Source organism: Scyliorhinus canicula, chromosome 2, assembly GCF_902713615.1.
Source record: "Scyliorhinus canicula chromosome 2, sScyCan1.1, whole genome shotgun sequence".
In the NCBI taxonomy this organism is placed as follows: Eukaryota; Metazoa; Chordata; class Chondrichthyes; order Carcharhiniformes; family Scyliorhinidae; genus Scyliorhinus; species Scyliorhinus canicula.
This window is the reverse complement of record NC_052147.1, coordinates 263315342-263339656: the sequence shown is the minus strand read 5'-3', so window position 1 is coordinate 263339656 and position 24315 is coordinate 263315342. Positions and strand designations below refer to the sequence as shown.

Below are 24315 nucleotides of genomic sequence, written 5' to 3'. Positions count from 1 at the left end.
CCTGGGGGTGGTTGCAGAAGGTCAAACAGGCTTCATGAAGGGCAGGCAGCTCGCAAGTAATATAAGACGGCTGTTGAATGCGGTGATGAGAGCTCTGGTACCGGAGGTGGTGGTGTCCATGGACGCGGAGAAAGCATTTGATCGGGTTCGAGTGTTCGAAGTTTTGGGAAGGTTTGGGTTTGGGCCGAGATTTGTGGCATGGGTGCGGTTGCTCTATGTGGCGCCAAGAACGAGGGTGAGGACGAATGATATGAACTCATGAAGCTTTGACTTACACAGGGGTACGAGGCAGGGGTGCCCACTGCCACTGCTGCTGTTTGCGCTGGCCATAGAGCCATTGGCAATGGCTCTCAGGGGTCGGCAGAGTGGCAGCGGATAATGAGGGGACAGAGGGAGCATCGGGTGTCGCTCTATGCCGATGACCTCCTGCTGTATGTTTCGGATCCGTTGGAGAATATGGGAAGGATTATGGGCCTGTTGGGGGGGTTTGGAGGGTTCTCAGGATACAAGCTGAATGTTGGGAAAAGCGAGGTATTCCCGGTGAATGAGCTGGCAGAGTGAGCTAATTTAGGGGGGATGCCATTTACGGTAGCGAGGGATAGGTTTAGGTACTTGGGGATTCAGGTAGCGAGGGAATGGACGGGGCTCCATAAGTGGAACTTAACGAAGCTGGTGGAGGAGGCCAGGGAGGATCTTAAGAGGTGGGAAACACTGCACTTAACGTTGGCGGGGAGGGTCCAAGTGATGAAAATGAATATTCTGCCGAGGTTCTTGTTTATCTTTCAGGCTCTCCCGATCTTTATACCAAAGGCCTTTTTTCAGAAAGTGGACATAATCATCTCTGACTTTGTATGGGTGGGGAAGGTGCCGAGGGTGGGGAGGACCCTGCTACAGAGGCAGAGGCAGCAGGGGGGTTGTCCTTCATTATTATTGGGTGGCGAATGTGGGCAAGGTGCGGCGGTGATGGGAAGGGGAAGGGGTAGAGTGGGTTAGGATGGAGGAGGAATCTTGTAAGGGGTCTAGTTTGAGGGCTATGGTGATGGCAGCATTGTCAATGGCTCCGAGTAGGTATTCAGGGAGCCCAGTGGTACAGTCCACAGTGAAGATATGGAATCAGCTGAGGAGGCATTTTAGGGTGGAAGGAATGTCTGTGCTAACACCGCTGTGTGAGAATCATGGGTTTGAGCCGGGGGGGTTGTGGATAATGTATACAGGAGGTGGAGGGAAGTGGGGCTGGTCAAAGTGAGGGATTTGTATTTGGAGGAAGGATTCGCCAGTCTGGAGGAGCTAAGGGAGAGGGTAGAGCTGCCGAGGGGTAATGAGTTCAGGTATCTACAGGTTAGGGACTTTGCACGAAAGGTCTGGAAGGCGTTCCCTAGATTGCTGGGATACACCCTGCTGGAGCGACTGCTGCTTCCGGATGTGGAAGGGGAGGGAAGAATTGGGGATATATATAAGTGGCTGGGGGAGCAGGGAGGCGAGCGGGTGGTGAAGATCAAGGAGAAATGGGAAGCGGAGTTGGGAATGGAGATCAATTGGGGAGTATGGAATGAGGCACTGCGAAGGGTAAACGGGACCTCCTCTTGTGCAAGGATGAGCCTGATACTGTTTAAGGTGGTGCACAGGGTGCATATGACTCGGGCGAGAATGAGTGAGTTCTTCAAGGGGGTAGCAGGTGAGTGTGAGAGGTGTGGGTGAGGGTCAGTGAATCATGCGCACATGTTTTGGGGTTGTGAGAAATTGGGACGATTCTGGGCGGGAGTGTTCGCGGTCTTAGCCAGGATAGTGGAGGAGGGAGTGTACCCAGACCCTTTGGTGGTGATCTTTGGGGTTTCAGAGAAGTCGGAGCACATGGAGAGGAGGAAGGCCGATGACTTGGCCTTCGGCTCTCTGATTGCACGGCGGCGAATTTTGCTGGAGTGGCGGTCGGCATCGCCACCGGGGTTAGCAGCATGATTGGGTGACCTGTTTGACTTCCTGCGGTTAGAGAAGACAAAGTATGAGGTAAGGGGTTCAGCAGGGGAGTTTGAGAAAAGGTTGGGGATGTTTGTGACTGTGTTTGAGGAGCTGCTCGTCGCGGGGGGTGGGGGGTGGGTGATGGGAAGTGGGGGGGTGAAAAAGGAGAAAACTGCTGGGAAGAATGTTTCCCGGGGTGTTTATTTGCTGTAACCTACTTTGATACAAGTTTGAATAAAATGCGTTAAAAAAAAACTATTTAAGACGGGTCTTGCATCAGTGGCGCTGTACATCACAGTCAGTGCGAACCTGCCTTCTCAAACGTCACATTTAAAATGCAAGACCTCCTTTGGTGACCCATTGCACAGCACTCAAGTTTCGAAGGATAGGAAAGAGCTGTACATCCTGTCAGTTCGTTTCTATTTTTAGCCATTTCCTGGGCTGTCAGAGGGTGGTGATCGGACTTCATTGTGTGTTTGAGAGCATGAGTGTGGAGTTCTATTTCTCATCAGTCAAGGACAATGCAGAAATGGACAGTGTTACTTCAGCTGTCAAAAATGCTCCCAATGTTTCACTACCTATTCATTGCGTCGTGTTCAAATCTTAACCAAGCCAACAGCACTGAAGAAATGTTGGGAAGGGTATCTTTTTATTGTGACGAACCTTTAAAATTTTTGTTTTTTAGATTTTAAAAAATATTTTCACTCTTCGCGTTAATGAGGAATGAAAGAAAAAAGAACTACATTTGCGTAGCACGTTTCACGATATCTCAAAATTCACTGTTGTAATGTGGGAAAGTTGCAGAGAAATTAAACAGAAAAGGAAAGGATGAATAATGTGGTGGCTCGAGACATGCACTGGAGGCATCCAGTGGTTAACAAAGGGATTTACTGATGAAAGACAAGGGCAATCAAGCAACAGGTCTTAACATTTTGGCTCCAGGTACCCGGGGTCCTGCTCCCAGGGCCTTGTGCGACCTCCCTATTGGCTGGGGTTCACGGGCTCCCAAGCGATTGGCCCTGAGCCAGTCATGTGCTCCGTGGAGCCCACCCCCTTAAAGGCACCACACTACCACAGTGTTCAAATCTTAACCAAGCCAACTGCGCGGAATTAAACTTGGATGAGGGTTTCCTTTTATTTTGACAACCCTGAGATTTAAAAAGAATATATATTCACTCTCTGCGTTAATCAGGAAATAAAGAAAAAAGAACCACATTTATACAGCGCCTTTCACCATAGCTCAAAGTTCTTTACAGTCAGACAAGTATTTTTGAGGTGTGGTCACTGTTGTAATGTGGGAAAGTTGCAGGGCAATTAGACAGAAGCGTAGAAAAGAAAAGGAAGGATAATGTATTAATTTCTGTAGGGACCGTTTTTGGTGACCATTTTGTGTCCAAATGTTATGGACCAGCGTTTAGAGAATCCCAAAGTGTATCATGGAGTTCACCTGACCCACAACTTTTAATCGATTGTGTATGGTGAGCACACGGCCCATTCTACAGGTGTGTTGCAGCAGAAATGGAAAAGTATTAATTAAAGCAAAATAATGTTTATTCTATGAACTCAAGTTAACCTTTTTAAAACATACAGTGAACATTTTAGCAACCATTAATTCAAATACAACCCCCAAAGACGACAACACTAAGTAATCCTTTAAGCTTTCCTTTTAACATCCATAAGACTTAAAACACCTTTTACCAGAAGCACATTAGGTTTACATTCACTGCTGAGAGCATTTATAATTCTGAATTCACCAAATGATCAAGAGAGTCTTTTGATGGCAGAGAGAACAGCAGTACGCCTGCTGGGTCTGGCTTCAGCTCCAATACTGAAAACTAAAACTAAAACCCACCCTGCAGCAAACAGCCTAAAACAAAAGTAAAAGGCTGACAGACAGCCCAGCTCCACCCACTCTCTGACATCACTGCAGTAATAAACACCCATTTCGTAGAAAAGAAAAGGAAGGATAATGTATTAATTTCTGTAGGGACCGTTTTTGGTGACCATTTTGTGTCCAAATGTTATGGACCAGCGTTTAGAGAATCCCAAAGTGTATCATGGAGTTCACCTGACCCACAACTTTTAATCGATTGTGTATGGTGAGCACACGGCCCATTCTACAGGTGTGTTGCAGCAGAAATGGAAAAGTATTAATTAAAGCAAAATAATGTTTATTCTATGAACTCAAGTTAACCTTTTTAAAACATACAGTGAACATTTTAGCAACCATTAATTCAAATACAACCCCCAAAGACGACAACACTAAGTAATCCTTTAAGCTTTCCTTTTAACATCCATAAGACTTAAAACACCTTTTACCAGAAGCACATTAGGTTTACATTCACTGCTGAGAGCATTTATAATTCTGAATTCACCAAATGATCAAGAGAGTCTTTTGATGGCAGAGAGAACAGCAGTACGCCTGCTGGGTCTGGCTTCAGCTCCAATACTGAAAACTAAAACTAAAACCCACCCTGCAGCAAACAGCCTAAAACAAAAGTAAAAGGCTGACAGACAGCCCAGCTCCACCCACTCTCTGACATCACTGCAGTAATAAACACCCATTTCTTAAAGGTACTCTCACTACAGATATTTATAGACACACCCATTTATAAACACCCATTTCTTAAAGACACTCTCACATGACACAAAATAATTTCTACCCTCTGAGCACACAATTCTGATCCTGGCTATCAAATACATTTCAGTAATGCGAAACAAGAGGCACCCTTTACCCATGTTGGAAGCAGGCATTCAGCCATTATCATATTCAAATCAGGTGCCTAACTTCAGTTTGTACCTGAGGGAATGCTGGTTGACTCCAGGAAAGCCAATAACATGGCACAAAATAAAAAGAAGGTTGGTACTCACCTTTGTCACTGCTGCTCCCAATCCAGCTATCTCTGACCCCCCAAATTCCCTCTCAACCCCAGTTGACCCCAGTCCCGATTTCCGAATTTCTCTGCCGCCTGCCAGTCTCAACGATACTGCAGATACTTGCAATCCTCTTTCCCAACCTCCTTGGGCTCCCCTGACCACAAATCACATTTGAAGGCCTAGCTGCTCCTCCCCCACACCTTTGCGATCTTACCCTATCGCTGACCTGACTATTGCCACATGAACTTGCAGGCTCCGTTGCGCCTTCTATATGACAAATGAGGATTGAGGACCACAATTCTGTGTCCCGTTGTTATCGCTCTGCAAGTGGGGACCTTCACTGCTAAAATCTTAGGCCGCAATATTTTGTGTTGCGCCCTCAACATTCATGTTACTACTTGCAACAGAAAGATGTTTTACATTAAATCGTGGCTTGGCCCCTCTTTAAAATGTAATTCTGCCAATTGATTTCTGCTGTAATATCTAGAGAGCAACTTGTAAATTAAATCCTGATAGTCCTATTTATCAAATCAAGGGACAATATCATCTCTGGTTAAATTATAGGAGTCAGTGAAGCCTTGCCATTGTACCTGCTTCCATGACAACTCTGTTGGTGCGAAAACAGAGATCGGCCGGCAGAAAACGATGGGAAATCACAAGGTTTCCATACTTTTCTAGAGAATAGTATGTTCCACAAGGAATATGTTCAAGGGCAGTCAGAGACAATGGACAACATTCTCCGTTTGTGTGACTAGGTGTTGACGCCAGGACTGGGGGTGCTATATCTGGAGCAATTCGGAAGCTGTTGATCACCAAAGAGCTTGGCGTTGTTTTTAAGCACTCCACTTACCACACACACTCACTGCAGCCACCAAGATAGCTCAAAGAAAACCTGCCTCCCGAAGTCAGGAGGCCAAGGTGGACTCACAGCTCCGTGCCAGTGTGGAAGGCAGCGTTACCCCCTTCCCCTGAATGGGTTGCAGACTCAAGCCAGCCCTCCTGAAGACTGCCTGGGAGGTGGTGGCAGAGGCAGTCAGCACTGCCAGTCACGCCTGGAGGAGACAGCTGGTGATCCGATGGGGTGGGGGGGTCACTGGTGATTCCTCTGCCCTGAGAGGGGCAGAGAACCAGGGAGGGTTCCGCAGGCCGTGGTGGAGGGTCCTCCGTTTGGGGTGAGCTCTGCTGATCCGCTGCCTCCTCTATATTGGGGCAGTGTTTCTGAGGAGTGCCAACACCTGGTGGGCCCCTGATTGAGCTTGGTCCTTGATGCTTCAGCTGTGTTATGAGGGTGTCCAGAGGGGTGGCCTGGGTGGGCTCCCAGGTGAGCAGAGGTCTTCTAAACATTTCAAGGACACAGGCCAGCACTCAGCAGTGTGAGCAGCTCGGAGTCTGTAAGTAGCACCAAGGGGTGTATATAAAAGACAGACTGCAGCAATGGCGGCCTGAGCCCAGCTATCCCGAGGGGGACACAGGCTCCACAGATTTGGCATTAAGTCACGACCCCGTTCCTACCCCCAGCTCGGGCTGCCACCCTCCAGCAAGCCTGATTGTATTCATTGGAGTTCAGAAGGTTAAGGGGAGATCTAATAGAAACTTACAAGATAATACATGGCTTAGAAAGGATGGACGCAAAGAAACTGTTTCCGTTAGGCGAGGAGTCGAGGACCCGTGGGCACAGCCTTAGAATTAGAGGGGGTAAATTCAAAACAGAAATGCGGAGACATTTCTTCAGCCAGAGAGTGGTGGGCCTGTGGAATTCATTGCCGCAGAGTGCAGTGGAGGCCGGGACGCTAAATGGCTTCAAGGCAGAGATAGATAAATTCTTGATGTCGCGAGGAATTAAGGGCTATGGGGAGAATGCTGGGAGGTGGAGTTGAAATGCCCATCAGCCATGATTGAATGGCGGAGTGGACTCGATGGGCCGAATGGCCTTACTTCCACTCCTATGTCTTATGGTCTTATGGTCTTATGACAGTTTCAATGGTTTTTCATTGTTATTTTCTTCTCCCGCTCCTCCCTCAGCATACATGACACCCAGTTCATCTTTGTAAATACTTGTAATAATTCCGCCCGTGAGACTCCTGCCTGAGAGGAGCGAAGCATCGCAGAAGGGCAGCACTTTCGTTGTCCAACCCGCTAATCATATTCAAGTGCATGCTAATGCCGGTTTTGCATGTTGCTGCTGGCGCGGGAGCAAACCGCGTTACCATCATCAGCGAGGGATTGGCTCTTGGCATCCGAATCAGTGCGGGTGTTGAACTCTATTTTGGTCGGATGCCCATTTCTCCGCCCGATTGCGGTTCACATTTGCGGCATCGGCAGGCGGAGAATTTCACCCAATGTAAGTGAACCGATCAGGATTTGTTTTGTTGCTGATGACATCCGATCTGCTCTTCGTTATGGTAGCACATTGCAGACAGCATGTTATTTTATAGAAACCTTAAACCAATCCTAACTTGAGGAACTGCCACTGCTTAAGACACAACTGTTTATCATTCAATGCAAGTATCTCCCTGTATCGATTCTAATCAGCACCCTGAACCTCTCCCCCCGCATCTACGCTGACTATATATAATGGAGCACAATTGCCCCATGTGCTCTGCAGTTTATGTTACAGTCTCTAATAGATATATGAAGATGATTACAAGGAAATCTCAGGGTATAAATGTATAAACACGTTTTGGTTCACCGCCAGCTTTAAGCCTTCTGCCTTGCAGACACTTTCATGTTATTAATGTGCTAACTGAATGTAACTTTTCAATCGCTTTTGCAACGTTTATTGGGTGAAGTAATGCTGCTCTTGCAAAGCCCAATTAATGGAAAGTGAATGCATTATTCAGAAGGCTGAAATATATGAACCCATATTTAATGACTCCACTCAACTGTGACTAAAGGTGACAACTTCTCAGATTACAACATGGGCCTGAATTTTTCCATAGGTGGAGGGGGTCGCTGGTTTATCCAAAATGGCACCGGAGGCCTGATGTGAAAGACCCAATCACAAACTAGGCACCCGCTGTTTTTACTGGGGATGTGTGTGCGTGTGTTGGGGAATAGGGAGGATGTGTGTATGAAGGGGAATGGAGGTGTAGTTCACATAATCATGGTTCACAGTGCCCAATGCAGCTGCCTTGATCCAATTGCCGCTAGTGGGATGTCCAGAACACAACCAATGCACTTTAAACCTATCAAGAGAAAGCCTGGAGTTAGTGGAGTTCTTTGGAGTACCAAAGGGTACCCTTTTGTAGAGGTCCACAGACTCTTTTGGAATAGGTAAGGTGCCCTTTGGGAGAGGTCAAGTGTCTTTTAGGATTGTTAAAATTAGACTGGAATGTGTAAAATGTGGATAAATCTATTGGATAAACTTAGACTGTCAAGGGAACTATCAAAGCTCATTGGAACTGTCAAAGGATTGAAATAGTCTGAAGATTAAATTTTAAGCAAAGCTTTCTACATGTTCAAACAAATCCATGTTCGCTATTCTATTTTACTTGGTTTACGTAAAACGAAGGATTACCATTATAGGATTTGTGCTGCATGATTGATTTTGCAAGCTATTATTATCACTGTGGGGTATCCGCTTGTTATTGTCCCTGTTGGGTGCCTATCAGTTCACAGTTTGATAGATAGCTCGAAGTACGATAGCATGGTAGCATAGTGGTTAGCACAATTGCTTCACAGCTCCAGGGTCCCAGGTTCAATACCCAGCTTTGGTCACTGTCTGTGCGGAGTCCGCATGTTCTCCCCGTGTGTGCGTGGGTTTCCTCCGGGTGCTCCGGTTTCCTCCCACAGTCCAAAGATGTGCAGGTTAGGTGGATTGGCCATGATAAATTGCCCTTAGTGTCCAAAATTACCCTTAGTGTTGGGTGCGGTTACTAGATTATGGGGATAGGGTGGGGGTGTGGGCTTGGGTAGGGTGCTCTTTGCAAGAGCAGGGGCAGACTCGATGGGCCGAATGGCACTGTAAATATCCTTCTGCACTGTAAATTCTATGAGATTCTATGAGAAAGTCTTTGTGAACCTATGAAAAAAAATGTTTGTTGTTATAAGAGATTAAGTGGTTGAATGAATTTAAATGTAGTGACTTTTTTATCAATGAGAATGACTTTTTTAAATAGAAAACTTGTCAATAGGCACTTAGAACTTTATTTTCTCTGAGCGTGGGTCCTGAGGTCTGCCCATTGATGACACTGGTTGAGTTGACATGGAGAGTGTAAGGGTAACTGGTGGGTTGGTATATGCTGGCACTAAGGTAACATGGGGCTATAAAGACCAAGGAGTTAGTGGAGGGGAATAGGTTGGCATTGAGGGTGTGAAGGCCTTTGGGGTTGGTAGAGCTTCAGAGGTTAGCATGGTGGGTATGCGGAGCCATGGGCGTAGGTGGTGGTCACTGGTTGCATGGAAGGCATGAGGGACCATGGGTGAGTGGGGTGTGAGGGGGTGCAGGGCAGGGTGGGTGCTGAGAGTTACAGGGTTGGTTTTTATTTTGACTTTTTGCAACTGGGACGGGATCACTGAGTCCTGCCTTTCGCCCTGCCCGCCTTCACATTCGGAAGCCCCTGTGCCTTCTCCGAGCTGATTCTAGGGTGGTGGGCCTGACTAGTTTACAGCTGCCCACTCCCCCTCCACCCCCTGCTACCTTCCCCGGAATTAAAATCCCACTGTTCAGTGTACCTTCAGGGTTGCGGGGCTGGAAATTTGGGTAGCCTGCCCTGCTCTGCATTGAGGTCTGATCCAGGGTATGTGAGCAGTGTAAGGCACAAGTCATTTCTTTCAGTATTGTAAAGCATGTCTGACATTGTCTGGGACTAAATACTGTTCCTAAGCGAGTCAGTAATTGAGGATGGAGAATGCATTGGCCGTGCTGATTCAGTAATTCAGAGCCTCAAACAGGTAGCCAAGTAGACAGTTATGTTATTAATGATTCATACTAAGTGACTTTTTAGCAGAAGTGTAGACTTCCTGAATGCAATGCCCGATGAAGAACAGCAATGCCAGACGAAAGATGGAGCGAGAGAGAGAGAAATCCTTTCCTATCTCACAATGAATTCAATGTTCTGCATGCTCCCCTTCATCCATTATCACGATATGGAGGCTGGTTTAGCAGGGCTAGATATGGGCTAAACAGCTGGCTTGTAAAGCACAACAAGGTCAGCAGCGGGGATTCAATTCCCGTACCAGCCTCCCCAAACAGGCGCCGGAATATGGCGACTAGGGGCTTTTCACGGTAACTTCATTTGAAGCCTACAGGTGACAATAAGCGATTTTCATATCAATAGCTACAGTTTCTCCATAAAATGCTATTTCTGTTTGTCTTGTGCAATGATTTGAAGTGAACTTAACATACTGTCATGGTCAGAAGGCAAGAAAGAAAAAATATATTTGTATATACAAATCTACATCAACAGCTACTTCAGAAAATTATTGTTTTTTTAAAAATGGACAAAGATAAGATGCCGCACGAGACACGACTCAAACCAGAGGAATTTCTAGCCTCAGACAACAACAGCAGAGATTCATTAACTCCAAGAAGGTGATAATTCATTCCACTCCCCCCCCCCTCCACCCCACACCCCCGCCGCTCCCCTCCGCAGAACTTCACAATGCCTCTTTACATTTCTAAAGAAGAATTCTGGCCACCGGCAACGCTGTGACCAGGAGGACAAAGGGGTTTAAACATCTCAAGATTCCAGACCTGCAAAACACATCCTTTGTCTAAAACCAAGGCGAGGAAGTGGGTGGTATGTCACATGACCTCCCCTCACGTTGCAAGAACCTGTCATGTTACCATGTTGAAATGTATCCCAGGCTGTTAAGTGAGGCAAGAGAGGCACTAGTAGGGGCTGGCAAAATGCTGAATTCCTCTCTGGCCACAGGAGAGGTGCCGGAGGACTGGAGGACAGCCAATTACGCACCATTATTCAAGAAGGGAGGAAGGGATAAACCAGGAACCTACGGGCCAGTCAGTCTAACCTCAGTGGTGGGGAAAGCATTGGAAGCAATTGTGAAAGACAGACTTAATCTGCGTTTGGAGAGGCAGGGATTAATCAAGAACAGCCAGCATGGTCCTGTTCAGGGGAGGTTATGTCTGACCAATTTGACTGAATTCTTTGAAGAGGTGACCAGGTGTGTAGATGAGGACAATACATTTGACGGAGCTTATTTGGTCTGCAGCAAGGCTTTTGATAAGGTCTCACATGGGAGACTGATAGCATGGGATCCAAGGAAATTTGGCAAATTGGATCCAGGAAGTGGCAGGAAGCAGAAGGTGATGGTGGCGGAGTGTTTTTCTGACTGGAAGCCTGTGTCCAGTGGGGTCCCACAGGGATCAGTGTTGGGGCCTTTGCTGTTTGTTGTTACATAAATGATTTAGACTTGAATGTGGTGGTTGGGGGGGGGGTTGATCAATAAATTCATGAATGATACGAAAATTGGTGGGGTGGTGAATAGTGAGGAGGATAGCCTGAGATTACAGGAGAATGTAGACGGGCTGGTCAGATGGGCTGGCCAGTGGCAAATGGATATGTGTGAGGTGATGCACTTGGGCAGGACAAACAAGGCAAGAGATACATGATAAATGGATTAGATTGGATTGATTTATTGTCACATGTACCGAGGTACAGTGAAAAGCATTGTCATGCGTACAGTTCAGACAGATCATTCTGTACTGAAAAGAAAATGCATAATAGGGCAAACATAAAATACACAATGTAAATACATAGACACGGGAGTGTCTATCTACATAAGAACATAAGAACTAGGAGCAGGAGTAGGCCATCTGGCCCCCCGAGCCTGCTCCGCCATTCAATTAGATCATGGCTGATCTTTTGTGGACTCAGCTCCACTTTCCGGCCCGAACACCATAACCCTTAATCCCTTTATTCTTCAAAAAACTATCTATCTTTACCTTAAAAACATGTAATGAAGGAGCCTCAACTGCTTCACCGGGCAAGGAATTCCATAGATTCACAACCCTTTGGGTGAAGAAGTTCCTCCTAAACTCAGTCCTAAATCTACTTCCCCTTATTTTGAGGCTATGTCCCCTAGCTCTGCTGTCACCAGCCAGTGGAAACAACCTGCCCGCATCTATCCTATCTATTTCCTTCATAATTTTAAATGTTTCTATAAGATCCCCCCTCATCCTTCTAAATTCCAACGAGTACAGTCCCAGTCTACTCAGCCTCTCCTCATAATCCAACCCCTTCAGCTCTGGGATTAACCTAGTGAATCTCCTTACATATAGTAAGAAGTCTTACAACACCAGGTTAAAGTCCAACAGGTTTGTTTCAAACACGAGCTTTCGGAGCACTGCTCCTTCCTCAGGTGAATCCTTCTTACTGTGCTCACCCCAGTCCAACGCTGGCATTTCCGCCGGCACATCATGTCTACATATACATAGACATAAAATGCATAGAATACATAGACATAGAAATGACAGGACCCTGGGAAGCACTGAGGATCAGAGGGACCTTGGTTTGCATGTAGAACATAGAACATACAGTGCAGAAGGAGGCCATTCGGCCCATCGAGTCTGCACCGACCCACTTAAGTCCTCACTTCCACCCTATTTCCCCCTAACCCAATAACCCCTCCTAACCTATTTGTCACTCAGGGCAATTTAGCCTGGCCAATCCACCCAACCCGCATGTCTTTGGACTGTGGGAGGAAACCGGAGCACCCGGAGGAAACCCACGCAGACACGGGGAGAACGTGCAGACTCCGCACAGACAGTGACCCAGGGGAATCGAACCTGGGACCCTGGCGCTGTGAAGCCACAGTGCTATTCACTTGTGCTACCGTGCTGCTCTACTGGAACTGAGTACTACTGGAACTTCTGAACTTTTGTATCTGTGCCTGCAAGATTAAGTTATCCATACATGCGTATTTTCATCATGGAACTATCACTTCTGGAATGGCAGATCACCTTGCAATAGTTGGACCCTGCGAGCTTCTGAAGGAATACACCATTTTGATCCTGGACTGACATGAAACCATAATTCTTAATTTTGGCATTGGCCTCGGTCCAGAACAATGCAACGTTTGGGGTGCGGAGGGGGGGGGGGGGGGGGGGGGAGGCGGGCGGGCGGGGGTTGGACACCTGCTGAATTAGGTCCTTTACAAAGCAGGAAGGGAAGATTTTCATCTCCTTGTTCAGAGCTGGGCCCAGAGCTGAAATGGTTATGTTTTCATTCACTATGTCACTCAGCTCCAAATCACTGACCTCCAAACCTTCGAAAGGTTAGAATAGAATGGAATCATAGAATTTACAGTGCCGAAGGAGGCTATTCAGCCCATTGAGTCAGCACCGGCCCTTAGAAAGAGATCCCTAATTAAGCCCATGCCTCCAACCTATCCCCATAACCCCACCTAACCTTTTGGACACTAAGGCAATTTAGCATGGCCAATCCACCTAACCTGCACATCATTGGACTGTGGGAAGAAACCGGAGCACCCGGAGGAAACCCCCGCAGCCACGGGGAGAATGTGCAGACTCCACACAGACAGTCACCCGAGGCCGGAAATGAACCCGGGACACTGGAGCTGTGAGACAGCAGTGCTAACCATTGCACCACTGCGTCGCCTTGGAGAATGTTTACGCGAGGATTGGAGGCTGAATGTCCTTGAGTGCTGAAGTGTTCCCCGACTGGAAGGGAATACTCCTGCCTGGCGATTCTCTGCCTAAATCACCGACGTACCACACCTTGGGACATCCTTTCCTGCAGGTTCTTCTTAGACAGCCCTTCGGAGTCAAGGATGACTTGTTTCCACACTAAAAAGGTAGCTGAGGAGTCCAATGCGTGACCTACAGTACCTGTCACAGGTGGTAGGAAGAGGGAGTGGGTGAGGTGCCTGGATTGCCATGTGCTCCTTTCGCTGTCAATGCTTGGCTTCAGCTCCTTCCAAGATGCTTTTCCTCCACTTCGGGCTGTTTTGGGCCAGGGATCCCAGGAGTCAGTAGGGATATTTTGATTTGATTTGATTTATTATTGTCACATGTAATAGTATACGGTGAAAAGTATTGTTTCTTGCATGCTGTACAAACAATGCATACCATACATAAGGAAGGAAGGAGAGACTGCAGAATATAATGTTACAGTTATAGCAAGGTGTAGAGAAAAGACCAACGTAATACGAGGTAGGTCCATTCAAAAGTCTGATGGCAGTAGGGAAGAAGCTGTTTTTGAGTGGGTTGGTACGTGACCTCAAACTTTGGTATCTTTTTCCTGACGGAAGGAGGTGGAAGAGAGTATGTCTGGGGTGCGTGGGGTCCTTAATTATGCTGGCTGCCTTTCTGAGGCAGCGGGAATTATAGACCAAGCCAATGGATGGGAGGCTGGTTTGCGTGATGGACTGGGCTACATTCACGACCTTTTGTAATTTCCTGCGGTCTTGGGCAGAGCAGGCTCCATACCAAGCTGTGATACAGCCAGAAAGAATGCTTTCTATGGTGCATCTGTAGAAGTTGGTGAGTGTCGTAGGTGACATGGCAAATTTTCTTAGTCTTCTCAGAAAGTAGAGTCGTTGGTGGGCTTTCTTAACTATAGTGTCGGCATGGGGGGACCAGGACAGGTTGTTGGTGATCTGGACACCTAAAAGCTTGAAGCTCTCGACCCTTTCTACTTCATTCCCATTGATGTAGACAGGGGCATGTTCTCCACTACGCTTCCTGAAGTCGATGACAATCTCCTTCACTTTGTTGGCATTGAGGGAGAGATTATTGTTGGAAGAGTGAGTAAGCCGGGTGAAAGGAGTCTTTGATTATGCTGCCCGCTTTCCCCAGGTAGCGGGAGATGTAGATAGAGTCAATGGGTGGGAGGCAGGTTGTGTGATGGACTGGGCTGTGTTCACGACTCTCTGAAGTTTCTTGCGATCTTGGGACAAGTAGTTGCCATACTCAGGTGGTGATGCAGCCAGATAGGATGCTTTCTCTGGTACATCTGTAAAAGTTGTTAAATGTCAATGTGGACATGCCGAATTTCCTTAGTTTCCTGAAGAAGTATAGGCGCTGTTGTGCTTTCCTGGTGGTAGCGTCGACGTGGGTGGACCAGGACAGATTTTTGGTGATGTGCACACCTAAGAATTTGAAACTGTTAACCACCTCCACCTCGGCCCCGTTGATTCAGACAGGAGTGTGTACAGTACTTTGCTTTCTGAAGACAATGACCAACTCTTTAGTTTTGCTGGCATTGAGAGATAGATTGTTGTCATTACACCACTCTACTAGGTTCTCTATCACCCTCCTGTATTCTGACTCGTCATTATTCGTGATCCAGCCCACTATGGTCGTGTCGTCAGCAAACTTGCGGATGGAGTTGGAACCAAATTTTGGCATGCAGTCGTATGTGTATAGGGAGTAGAGTAGGGGGCTGAGTATGTGGCCTTGCGGGGCCCCGGTATTGAGGACAATCTTGGAGAAGGTGTTGTTGTTTATTCTTACTGACTGTGGTCCATGGGTCAGGAAGTCGAGGATATAGTTGCAGAGTGAGGAGCCAAGTCACAGGTTTTGGAGCTCTGTTATGAGCTTGGCTGGGATTATGGTGTTGAAGGCAGAGCTGTAATCAATAAATCGGAGTCTGATGTAGATGTAGGAGTCCTTGTTGTCGAGGTACTCCAGTGATGAGCGTAGGGCCAGGGAGATGGTGTCTGCTGTGGACCGGTTGCGGCAGTATGCGAACTGCAGTGGATCAAGGCCTCCTGGGAGTATGGACTGCATGACCAACCTCTCGAAGTACTTCATTATGATTCATGTCAAGGCCACCGGACTAGTCATTGAGGCACGTTGCTTCGCTCTTCTCTGGCACCAGTATGATGCTGGTCTTCATGAATCATAGAATTTACAGTGCAGAAGGAGGCCATTCGGCCCATCAAGTCTGCACCAGCTCTTGGAAAGAGCACCCTACCCAAGGTCCACACCTGCACCCTATCCCCATAACCCAGTAACCCCACCCAATACTAAGGGCAATTTTAGACACTAAGGGCAATTTATCATTGCCAATCCACCTAACCTGCACATCTTTGGACTGTGGGAGGAAACCAAAGCATCCGGAGGAAACCCACGGGGAGAACGTGCAGACTCTGCACAGGCTGTGACCCAAGCCGGGAATCAAACCTGGGACCCTGGAGCTGTGAAGCAATTGTGCTAACCACAATGCTACCATGCTGCAGGTAGGGGCCTGCAGTGGGGGACCTTGGAGCGGAGTAGGGATAAGTTGAAGATGTCCGCGAACACACCTGCCAGCTGGTTCGCACCGGCTCTGAGTGCGTGACCAGGGTCCCCGACCAGACCCATCGCCTTCCGAGGGTTCACTTTCAGGAAAGCCGATCTGACTTCGGAAGCTGTGATGGTGGGTATGGGTGTGTTGTGGACTGCTGGGGCAGTTGACAGCAGTTTGATGGTTTCCTGCTCGAACCTGTGCGGTCGGGGGATGGAACGGTAGGTGCCCTTGATTTTTGTGTAGCAGTTGTCAAGAGTGTTGTCACCACTGGTGGGCCAGGAGATGTGTTGGTGGAATTTTGGCAGTACACTCTTGAGGTTGGCCTTGTTGAAGTCCCCGGCCATGATGGCTTCCAAGAGTTCTGCTTCGTTGTTGTTTAGAACTGTGTACAGTTTGTCCAGCGCCTTCTTCACTTCTGCCTGGGGTGGGATGTAGACCGCTGTGATAATGATGAGCATCTGTGGAGAGAGAAGGGAGCTAACATTTCGAGTTTGGATGACTCTTTGTCAAAGCACTGGCAATTTGAAACTGAGCTGAGCGTTTGTAGTATAAATAGAAAATGCTGGAAATACTTAGCAGGTAAGGTTGCTTTCGTAGAGGGAGGAATAGATTGACCACCTTGCAACAGAATTTTTCTCTAATTGCCCTGCTATCACCCCACCTCTCACTTTGCAATTTCTGTTGTCATTTAATCACTCCTACCCTCTGCTTGATCAAAAACCTTAACCCTGCCTTCATTTTTACCAAGTGCCCTGCTGTAACGTCTTTAATAATGGCTTCTACCATTTTTCCTACAGCAGATGCTAAGCATTTTCCTTCTTTCTGTCTCTCTCCCTTTTTGAATAAAGGACTAATATCCGTGAATTTCCAATGGAGCCTTCTCCAAATCTTGAAGGCAGGATTCTCCGTCCCGCTGCAAACATTTTCTGGTGCGGAGCAACCCCGCCAACAGCGGGATCCTCCGTCCCAGCAAACGGCCAATGGGGTTTCCCATTGTGGACACCCCCATGCCGTCAGGAAATCCGTGGGCATGAGTGCACTGCCAGCGAAGCAGAGGATCCCGTCGACAGAGAATCCCGCCCAGGGAAGGTTGGTAAATTATAATCAATGAATCAACTAATCATGAGCCCCTTTTAAGACCCTAGAATGAAGTCTATCAGGACCCAAGGACTTGTCGGCCTGCAACTCCAACAACTTTCTCAGTACCACTTCCCTGATGATTATAATTTTTACGCATTCCTCCCCTCCTTCCATTTCATGATTTACAGCTATTTCTGGCATGTTATTAGTATCCTCTGTAGCGGAGACCAAAACGATCTCAATTCATCTCCTTATTCTCCATTATTAATTCCCCAAACTTACTTTCTATGGGACCACGCACATTTTGTTAACCCTTTTTAACGTATCTGCAGGAACTCTTTCTATCTGTCATTATATTTCTAGTTAGCTTTCTCTTGTACTTTATTTTTTCTGTCCTTATCAATCTTCTTGGTGGCATGATTGGGAAATTTGCAGAAGACACAAAAATTGGTTGTGTAGTTGACAGTGAAGAGGATAGCTGTGAACTCCAGAATTATATCAATGATTTGTTGAGTGGCAATGAAGTGGCAAATGGAATTCAATTCAGAAAAGTGTGAGGTAAGGCATTTGAGAGGGGAAACAAAGCAAGGGAATGCTCAATAAATAGGAAGATATAGAGAGGGATTGAGGAAGTTAGGATACCTTGGAGTCTATGTCCGCCAGGTTTCTGAAAGTGGCAGGACAAGTGGACCAAGTGGTCAAGAAAACATATGGAATGCATTCCTTTATTGGGCGAGGCATTGAATACAAAAGCAGGGATGTAATGATGGAACTGTATAAATCACTGGTCAGGCCACAGCTAGGGTTTTGTGTACAATTCTGGTCACCACATTACAGGAAGGATGGAATTGATCAGGAGGGAGTGCTGAGGAGATTTACAAGAATGTTGCCAGGCCTTGAAAATTGCAGCCAAAAGGAGAGGTTGGATATTTTAGGAGTGTTTTTCTGGGTAGAGAGGAGGCTGAGGAGTGACCTAATTGAGGTGCACAAAATGATGAGGGGCCTAGACAGGGGCATAGATTTAAGGTGATTGGGAGAAGGATTAGAGGCGACATGGGGAAAAGCTTTTTCACCCAGAGGGTGGTGGGCATCTGGAATTCACAGCCTGAATTGGTGCTTGAGGCTGAAATGTTCAACTCATTTAAAAGGTACCTGGATCATCATCTGAAGTGATGAAACCTACAAGGGTATGGACCAGGTGCTGTGAAATGGGTTTCTTTTTTCTCTTTTTTTGCTGGGGCAGACAGAATGGGCTAAAGGGCCTCTTTCTGCATTGGATATTTTCTATAGCACTATGGATTTGGTCATTCTATGCTGTTTTTTATATTCCATCAAATCTTCTGATTTAACACTAAACTTTGCGCAAGTACGTGCCTCTTCTTTGAATTTGATACTGGCCGGAATTCTAGCTGCGCTTTCATATCCCCATAATTGTCCTTATTTCAGTTTTTAAAACTAGTTTTGGACCCACTCTTCTCTCCCTCAAACTGAATGCAAAATGTAATCAATTAAATTTATTGTGCAGTACATGATAGATTTGCTCTTCTCCCGAGTTTATTGCTTCAAATCAAGTTGATATTTGTGAGTGCATTCATTCTCGAAAACTTCACCTATACTTACTAGTTTAAAAAAAATAAACTTAGAGTACTCAATGCATTTGTTTCAATCAAGGTGCAATTTAGCATGGTCAATCCACCTACCCTGCACATCTTTGGGTTGTGGGGGTGAAACCCATGCACCCACAGGGAGAATGTGCAAACTCCACATGGACAGTGATCCAGAGCCTGGATCGAACCTGGGATCACGGTGCTAGCCACTGCACCACCGTGCTGCCCTATATTTACTAGTTAATGCTGCTAGTTAAGGGCAGCACAGTAGCATGGTGGTTAGCATAAATGCTTCACAGCTCCAGGGTCCCAGGTTCAGTTCCCGGCTGGGTCACTGTCTGTGCGGAGTCTGCACGTCCTCCCCGTGTGTGCGTGGGTTTCCTCCGGGTGCTCCGGTTTCCTCCCACAGTCCAAAGATGTGCGGGTTAGGTGGATTGGCCATGCTAAATTGCCCATAGTGTCCTAAAAAGTAAGGTTAAGGGGGGTGGGGTTGTTGGGTTACGGGTATAGGGTGGATACGTGGGTGATCAGTGCTCGGCACAACATCGAGGGCCGAAGGGCCTGTTCTGTGCTGTACTGTTCTATGTCTATGTTCTAGTAACATTTAGGTCATGAAAGCATCATCTGAATTAATTTTCAAAAAAGAATTTGGAGAACAACAAATCACAGGAGCACAAATGCAAATAGACGTTGGGCGGGATTGTCTGTCCCTTCGTGCCTGCAGGATGTTCTGTGCTCTCGCCTAAAGTGACTCCCTGTGACGGGTTTATCCGGCGACATGGCAGGAACGTCACGCAAAATGCCGTAAGCATTAGCGGGACCAGAAGATCCCGCCGGTGAGTCACCTCTGCCGCCAGAAAACATGATGTGGAGAAGCCGGCTTTGGACTCGGGTCGGCGCAGTAAATAGTCTTACAGCACCAGGTTAAAGTCGAACAGGTTTATTTGGATTTACGAGCTTTCGGAGCGTAGCTCCTTCATCAGGTAAATCGTGATTCCAAATAAACCTGTTTGCCAGAAAACAAGTTGCACCGGTGGCGGGGGGGGAGGTTGTGATGGTGGGTGGGGGGGGGGGGGGGGGGGGGGGGGGGGGCGGGGGGAGGGCCTTCGAGTGATGGTGGTGGCGAGACCAGAAAATCCCGTCCAATGTCTTTCCGTTTCTTTACCATCTTGCAGTTTGTATTAAGTAATCCAAAGTTTTCCTAGAATGAAAAAAAAAGTTATTTTCGAAGAAACCCTCATCCATACTTTTGTTCGTTCCAGGCCTGGGTGCTGTGAGCCATGGCTCAGTTGATGTCTGTGTTGCACTGTTGGAGGTGCTGCCTTTCAGATGAGATATTGAACTGAGAGCTTCATCTGCCCTCACAAGTGGATGTAAAAGATCCCGTGTAAAAGTAATGTGAAGAGGTGCAGGTGAATTATCCCTGCTGCCCTGGCCAGTAACATCACAAAATTAAATACCTGTTCATCATCACATTGCTGCTTGTGGGAACTTGCTGTAAGCAATTGGTTGCTGAGTGTTTTTCATTACAACGGTGATTGCCCTTCCTAAGTGTCTCATTGGCTGATACATGTCATGTTCTGTAGACTAGCCGGTGTGAATGATGCGTTACAGAAGATCTAGTTCTTAACTAGCTAAAATAATTTATTATGAATCTACTACATGGTAAAGATAACCCCAATAAAAATCTAATGAACAACTAACACTAACTATTCTAGAGCTACTGCAAAATACGTCTATCCACCAACACAACTTACTCCCCCCTTCCCGAGGCACAGAGTCACATGGTAGGTTTACACTGCCACCTGGTGGTCGGAGGTCACGTACGATATATACAAAATTGCTTATGCATATCATCACAATACATGCTTTGGGATGCCATGTGGTCGTAAAGGGTGCCTTAGAAATTCAACTTTACTATTACGAAGCTTTCGTGTCCAGCCTCCTTCCTTCTACGCTATAATTTTAAATTCCGATAACTTAATCTCATCAAAATACCGCTGTCTGCATTCCAATTTGCAACATATCCTGTATACACGTCACTGAACTACACGGGCAATTCTCATCCTTACGTTCAAATCACGTTCCAGTCTCTCCAAGGCCACACATCTCCCTATCTCTGTGACATCCTTCTGCACTACGACCTCTCATGGTCTCTGGATGCCTCCAATTCTAACTTATGGAACAGCCTTCATTTCCTTTACCCAACCATTAGTGATCCTGCCCTGAGCTGCCTTGACCCTAAGTGCTAGAGTTTCAATCTAAAATGTTCTTGGTCTTGTTGTGTGAATACAGAATATTTACCAAGTCTGCTGAGGTAAAGAACTCAGCAGCTTCATTGGAACATGTCTTACTGTGTCCATATCTTACCAAGGGTAAGATTGTGTGACATTGAATTACTTCCTGTGATAATGTATCCCGCGTCTCATTGGAATGTCACAGAGTCAGAATATCTCCATTAAACAACATAAACCTCTCCGCACCTCCACTTCACACTTTTTCCTTTTAAGATACTCGTTGAAACCCTCCTCTTTGAGCAAGCTTTTTGGCCAACTTCCCTGATATCTGCTTCTGTGTCACGGTGCGTTGGTTAAAATTTGTTTTAAAACTTGACTGTTTAACTACTTCAATGTGACTAACTTTCTACTGCAGCATCATTTGCACAGACTCAGTTTAAAGTATCTTCAACCACAAGTAACGATATAATGGCCAGCTATACAGTTTAAGCTGTACCATTAATCTGGGAAGATTATGTTCGTGCTCTGTTTGGAGAGGCAACAGTCATTGTTTTAGCTATTATGACAAACTCTTTTTCAGAACATGGTGCACTTTTATTGCATATAATTTGATTCAAACGGGTGATTTTTAAAAAGTATTCTCCTCACTCTGGTGACAATCTCAATAGGTAATGCTGGGATTACCGACTGGCGAATCTCCTTGTGAAATGCATGCGGGTGTGGGGAGGGGGGTTGGAGATTAACTTAAAAACGTCTAATAATCAAACCTACCACCCTTTCAAAATTTCTGCAGTTGTGGCCACCACAAGGGGCGGCATGTGGCGCAGTGGTTAGCACTGGAACTGCGGAGCTGAGGACCCAGGTTCGAATCCCGGCCCTGCGTCACTGTCCGTGTGGAGTTTGCACATTCTCCCCATGTCCTGGTGGGTTTCACCTGCACAACCCAAAGATGTGCAGGTTAGGTGGATTGGCCACGCTAAATTGCCCCTTAACTGGAAAAAAATAATAATTGGGTGCTCCAAATTAAAGAAAAAAGTTCTGGTCATCACATTATCAGAAGGACGTGGAGACTTTGGAAAGAGTGCAAAGAAGGATGTTGCCTGGTTTTGAGGGTGTTGGCCATGAGGAGAGGTTGAATACGCTAGGACTGTTTTCACTGGAAAGACAGAGGCTGAGGGGAGACCTGATAGAGGTCGACAAAATTATGAGAGGCATAGACGGGCTGGATAGTCAGAAGCTTTTTCCAAGGGTGGAAATGTCAGTTACAAGGGGGCGCAGGTTCAAGGTGAGAGGGGGAAAGTTTAAGGGAGATGTGCGGGGTAGGTTTTTCACGCAGAGAGTGGTGGGTGCCTGGGACGCGCTGCCAGAGGATATGGTGGAAGCAGGCACATTAGCAGCATTTAAGAGGCATCTAGATAGATAAATGAATAGGGAGGAAAATAAGGGACACCGACCGAGTATGGGCAGATTTTGTTTTTAGTTAGGGCATCATGATCAGCACAGGCTTGGAGGGCTAAAGGGCCTGTTCCTGTGTTGTACTTTTCTTTGTTCTGAGTTCTCTGATTAATCAACCTTCTCCCATCAGCATACTCTTGCTTCGACCATGTTGGGATTTCAAAAATCTAATAGCGTGGAATTTGCTCACTTTCAATATTCTTTTTAAAAAAATGTTTTTTATAGAGTATCCAATTCATATTTTCCAATTAAGGGACAATTTAGTGTGACCAATCCACCTACTCTGCACATCTTTGGGTTGTGGGGGCGAAACCCACGCAAATATAGGGAGAATGTGCAAACTCCACACGGACAGTGACCCAGAGCTGGGATCGAACCTGGGACCTTGGCGGCGTGAGGCAGCAATGCTAACCCACTGCACCACTGTGTTGCCCTCAATATTTCTTTTAAACATTGGTGCACACTATAGGCAATTTGCCTTTAATAAAGGCCCATTTAATTACAATATAAACTCACTTTTCTTTGGCATTAAATTTTTTTTTAAATCACGCAACATAGTCACTTTCCTTGTGAGTTCTCATTTAACTTTTGCTCCTCTGGTTTTTATTGTAGGGTTCAGCAGACTCTTACACTAGCAGGCCATCCGATTCTGATGCTTCCCTGGAGGAGGATCGTGATGGGGTTCGACGCGAATCAGAGCAGCAAGCAGCAGTACAACTTGAAAGAGCCAAAGTAAGGGGATACTGATTCTGGCAGAGGTCAACCTGCTTCAGGAGAATAAAAGGCCCAGTATGATTTTGTTACAAATAATTCCGCTATGTGTTATCCTCAAACATGGTAATTGAACATTGAAAGATATCAGAAATACGAGTACACATATAAGGTCGAAACTTTAAAAAGCTGACCTTCAGTGATTTTTTTGTGCTCCTTGATAGCTAAGTAGATAAATTCAACTTCTGGGCAATCACTTAGTTTCTGTTCTGATGCTGGTTAAAGGCTGTATTAATAATTCTAAAACTGGGCTTGAGGTGGGGCATACGAACATGCAAGTGTACGGAATTGTCGGGAAGGAAATGGCCAACTTGTCCATTAGGCCTTCTTGACGTCATGATGGTCAGACCTTCCCGAAGAAAACTTCTTCTCACTTTCCCTCATGGTGGCGAGGGAAATCCGGAGTGGGGTTTGGGGAGGTGGGGGGGGGGGGGGGGGGGGGGGGAGAGTGAGCACCTGCAGGGGGCAGATGTTGGCAGCGGTGGGGAGAGTGAAGGGTGTGGGAGTTGCTGGCCAAGTTGGATAGGGGTTCCTTGAGGTAGGCACCTTTTACCCAAGGTGCAAGCAGAATGGTCAGCCAGGCTTCCTCCTGTCCTGAATTGAGGCCAAGTGCGAAGCAGCCTTTGAGTGGCCATAATTGGCCTCTTAAGGACTTCAATTGGAGTGAATGCAGCAAGGCCATCCTAGGCCTCGCCCAACCCACATAAAATTGTGGACAAGTCGGGCACGTGCAGAAGGCCGCCGGAAGGACTACCTGGGGAATTTATGGCCCTACACCCCGTTAACACACCCACTGGTGGGGGACTGTAAAATTATGCTCCATGAGGGTATCAGTGTTCACTGATATTAAAAAGTAAATCAGATGCCATTTTCTATTTCAGTTCACACTTGGAAGTTAGGAGGTTTCTGTAAGAATCCAAAGGTTTTGGTATCTCACCATTGAAACAAATGGAAGAGAGTGAAGGTGGAGTATTTATGTGATGGTACCCACTAAAAAACACAGAAAAAGTTAAGGCTTGGTCATTCCAGTAATTAGTAGATCTTTAAAAGTGTGATAAGTCTTAACTCCTGCTGTATGGTCACCCTGGCACTGAACGTGAACATTTACAAGTGTGG

At 46.6% G+C, this 24315-nt stretch overlaps 1 protein-coding gene across 6 annotated transcripts in view; it reads left to right on the top strand.

Annotated features, from left to right (window-relative positions):
* The window catches only part of cacnb4a (calcium channel, voltage-dependent, beta 4a subunit), a 403331-nt gene that overhangs the window by 236656 nt on the left and 142360 nt on the right, over positions 1 to 24315 (top strand). For all 6 annotated transcript variants that reach the window (XM_038790022.1, XM_038790026.1, XM_038790023.1 and 3 more), the window contains one exon: positions 23041 to 23160. In XM_038790022.1, the coding sequence (XP_038645950.1) occupies positions 23041 to 23160 (120 nt within the window). The remainder of the gene's footprint in view (positions 1 to 23040; positions 23161 to 24315) is intronic.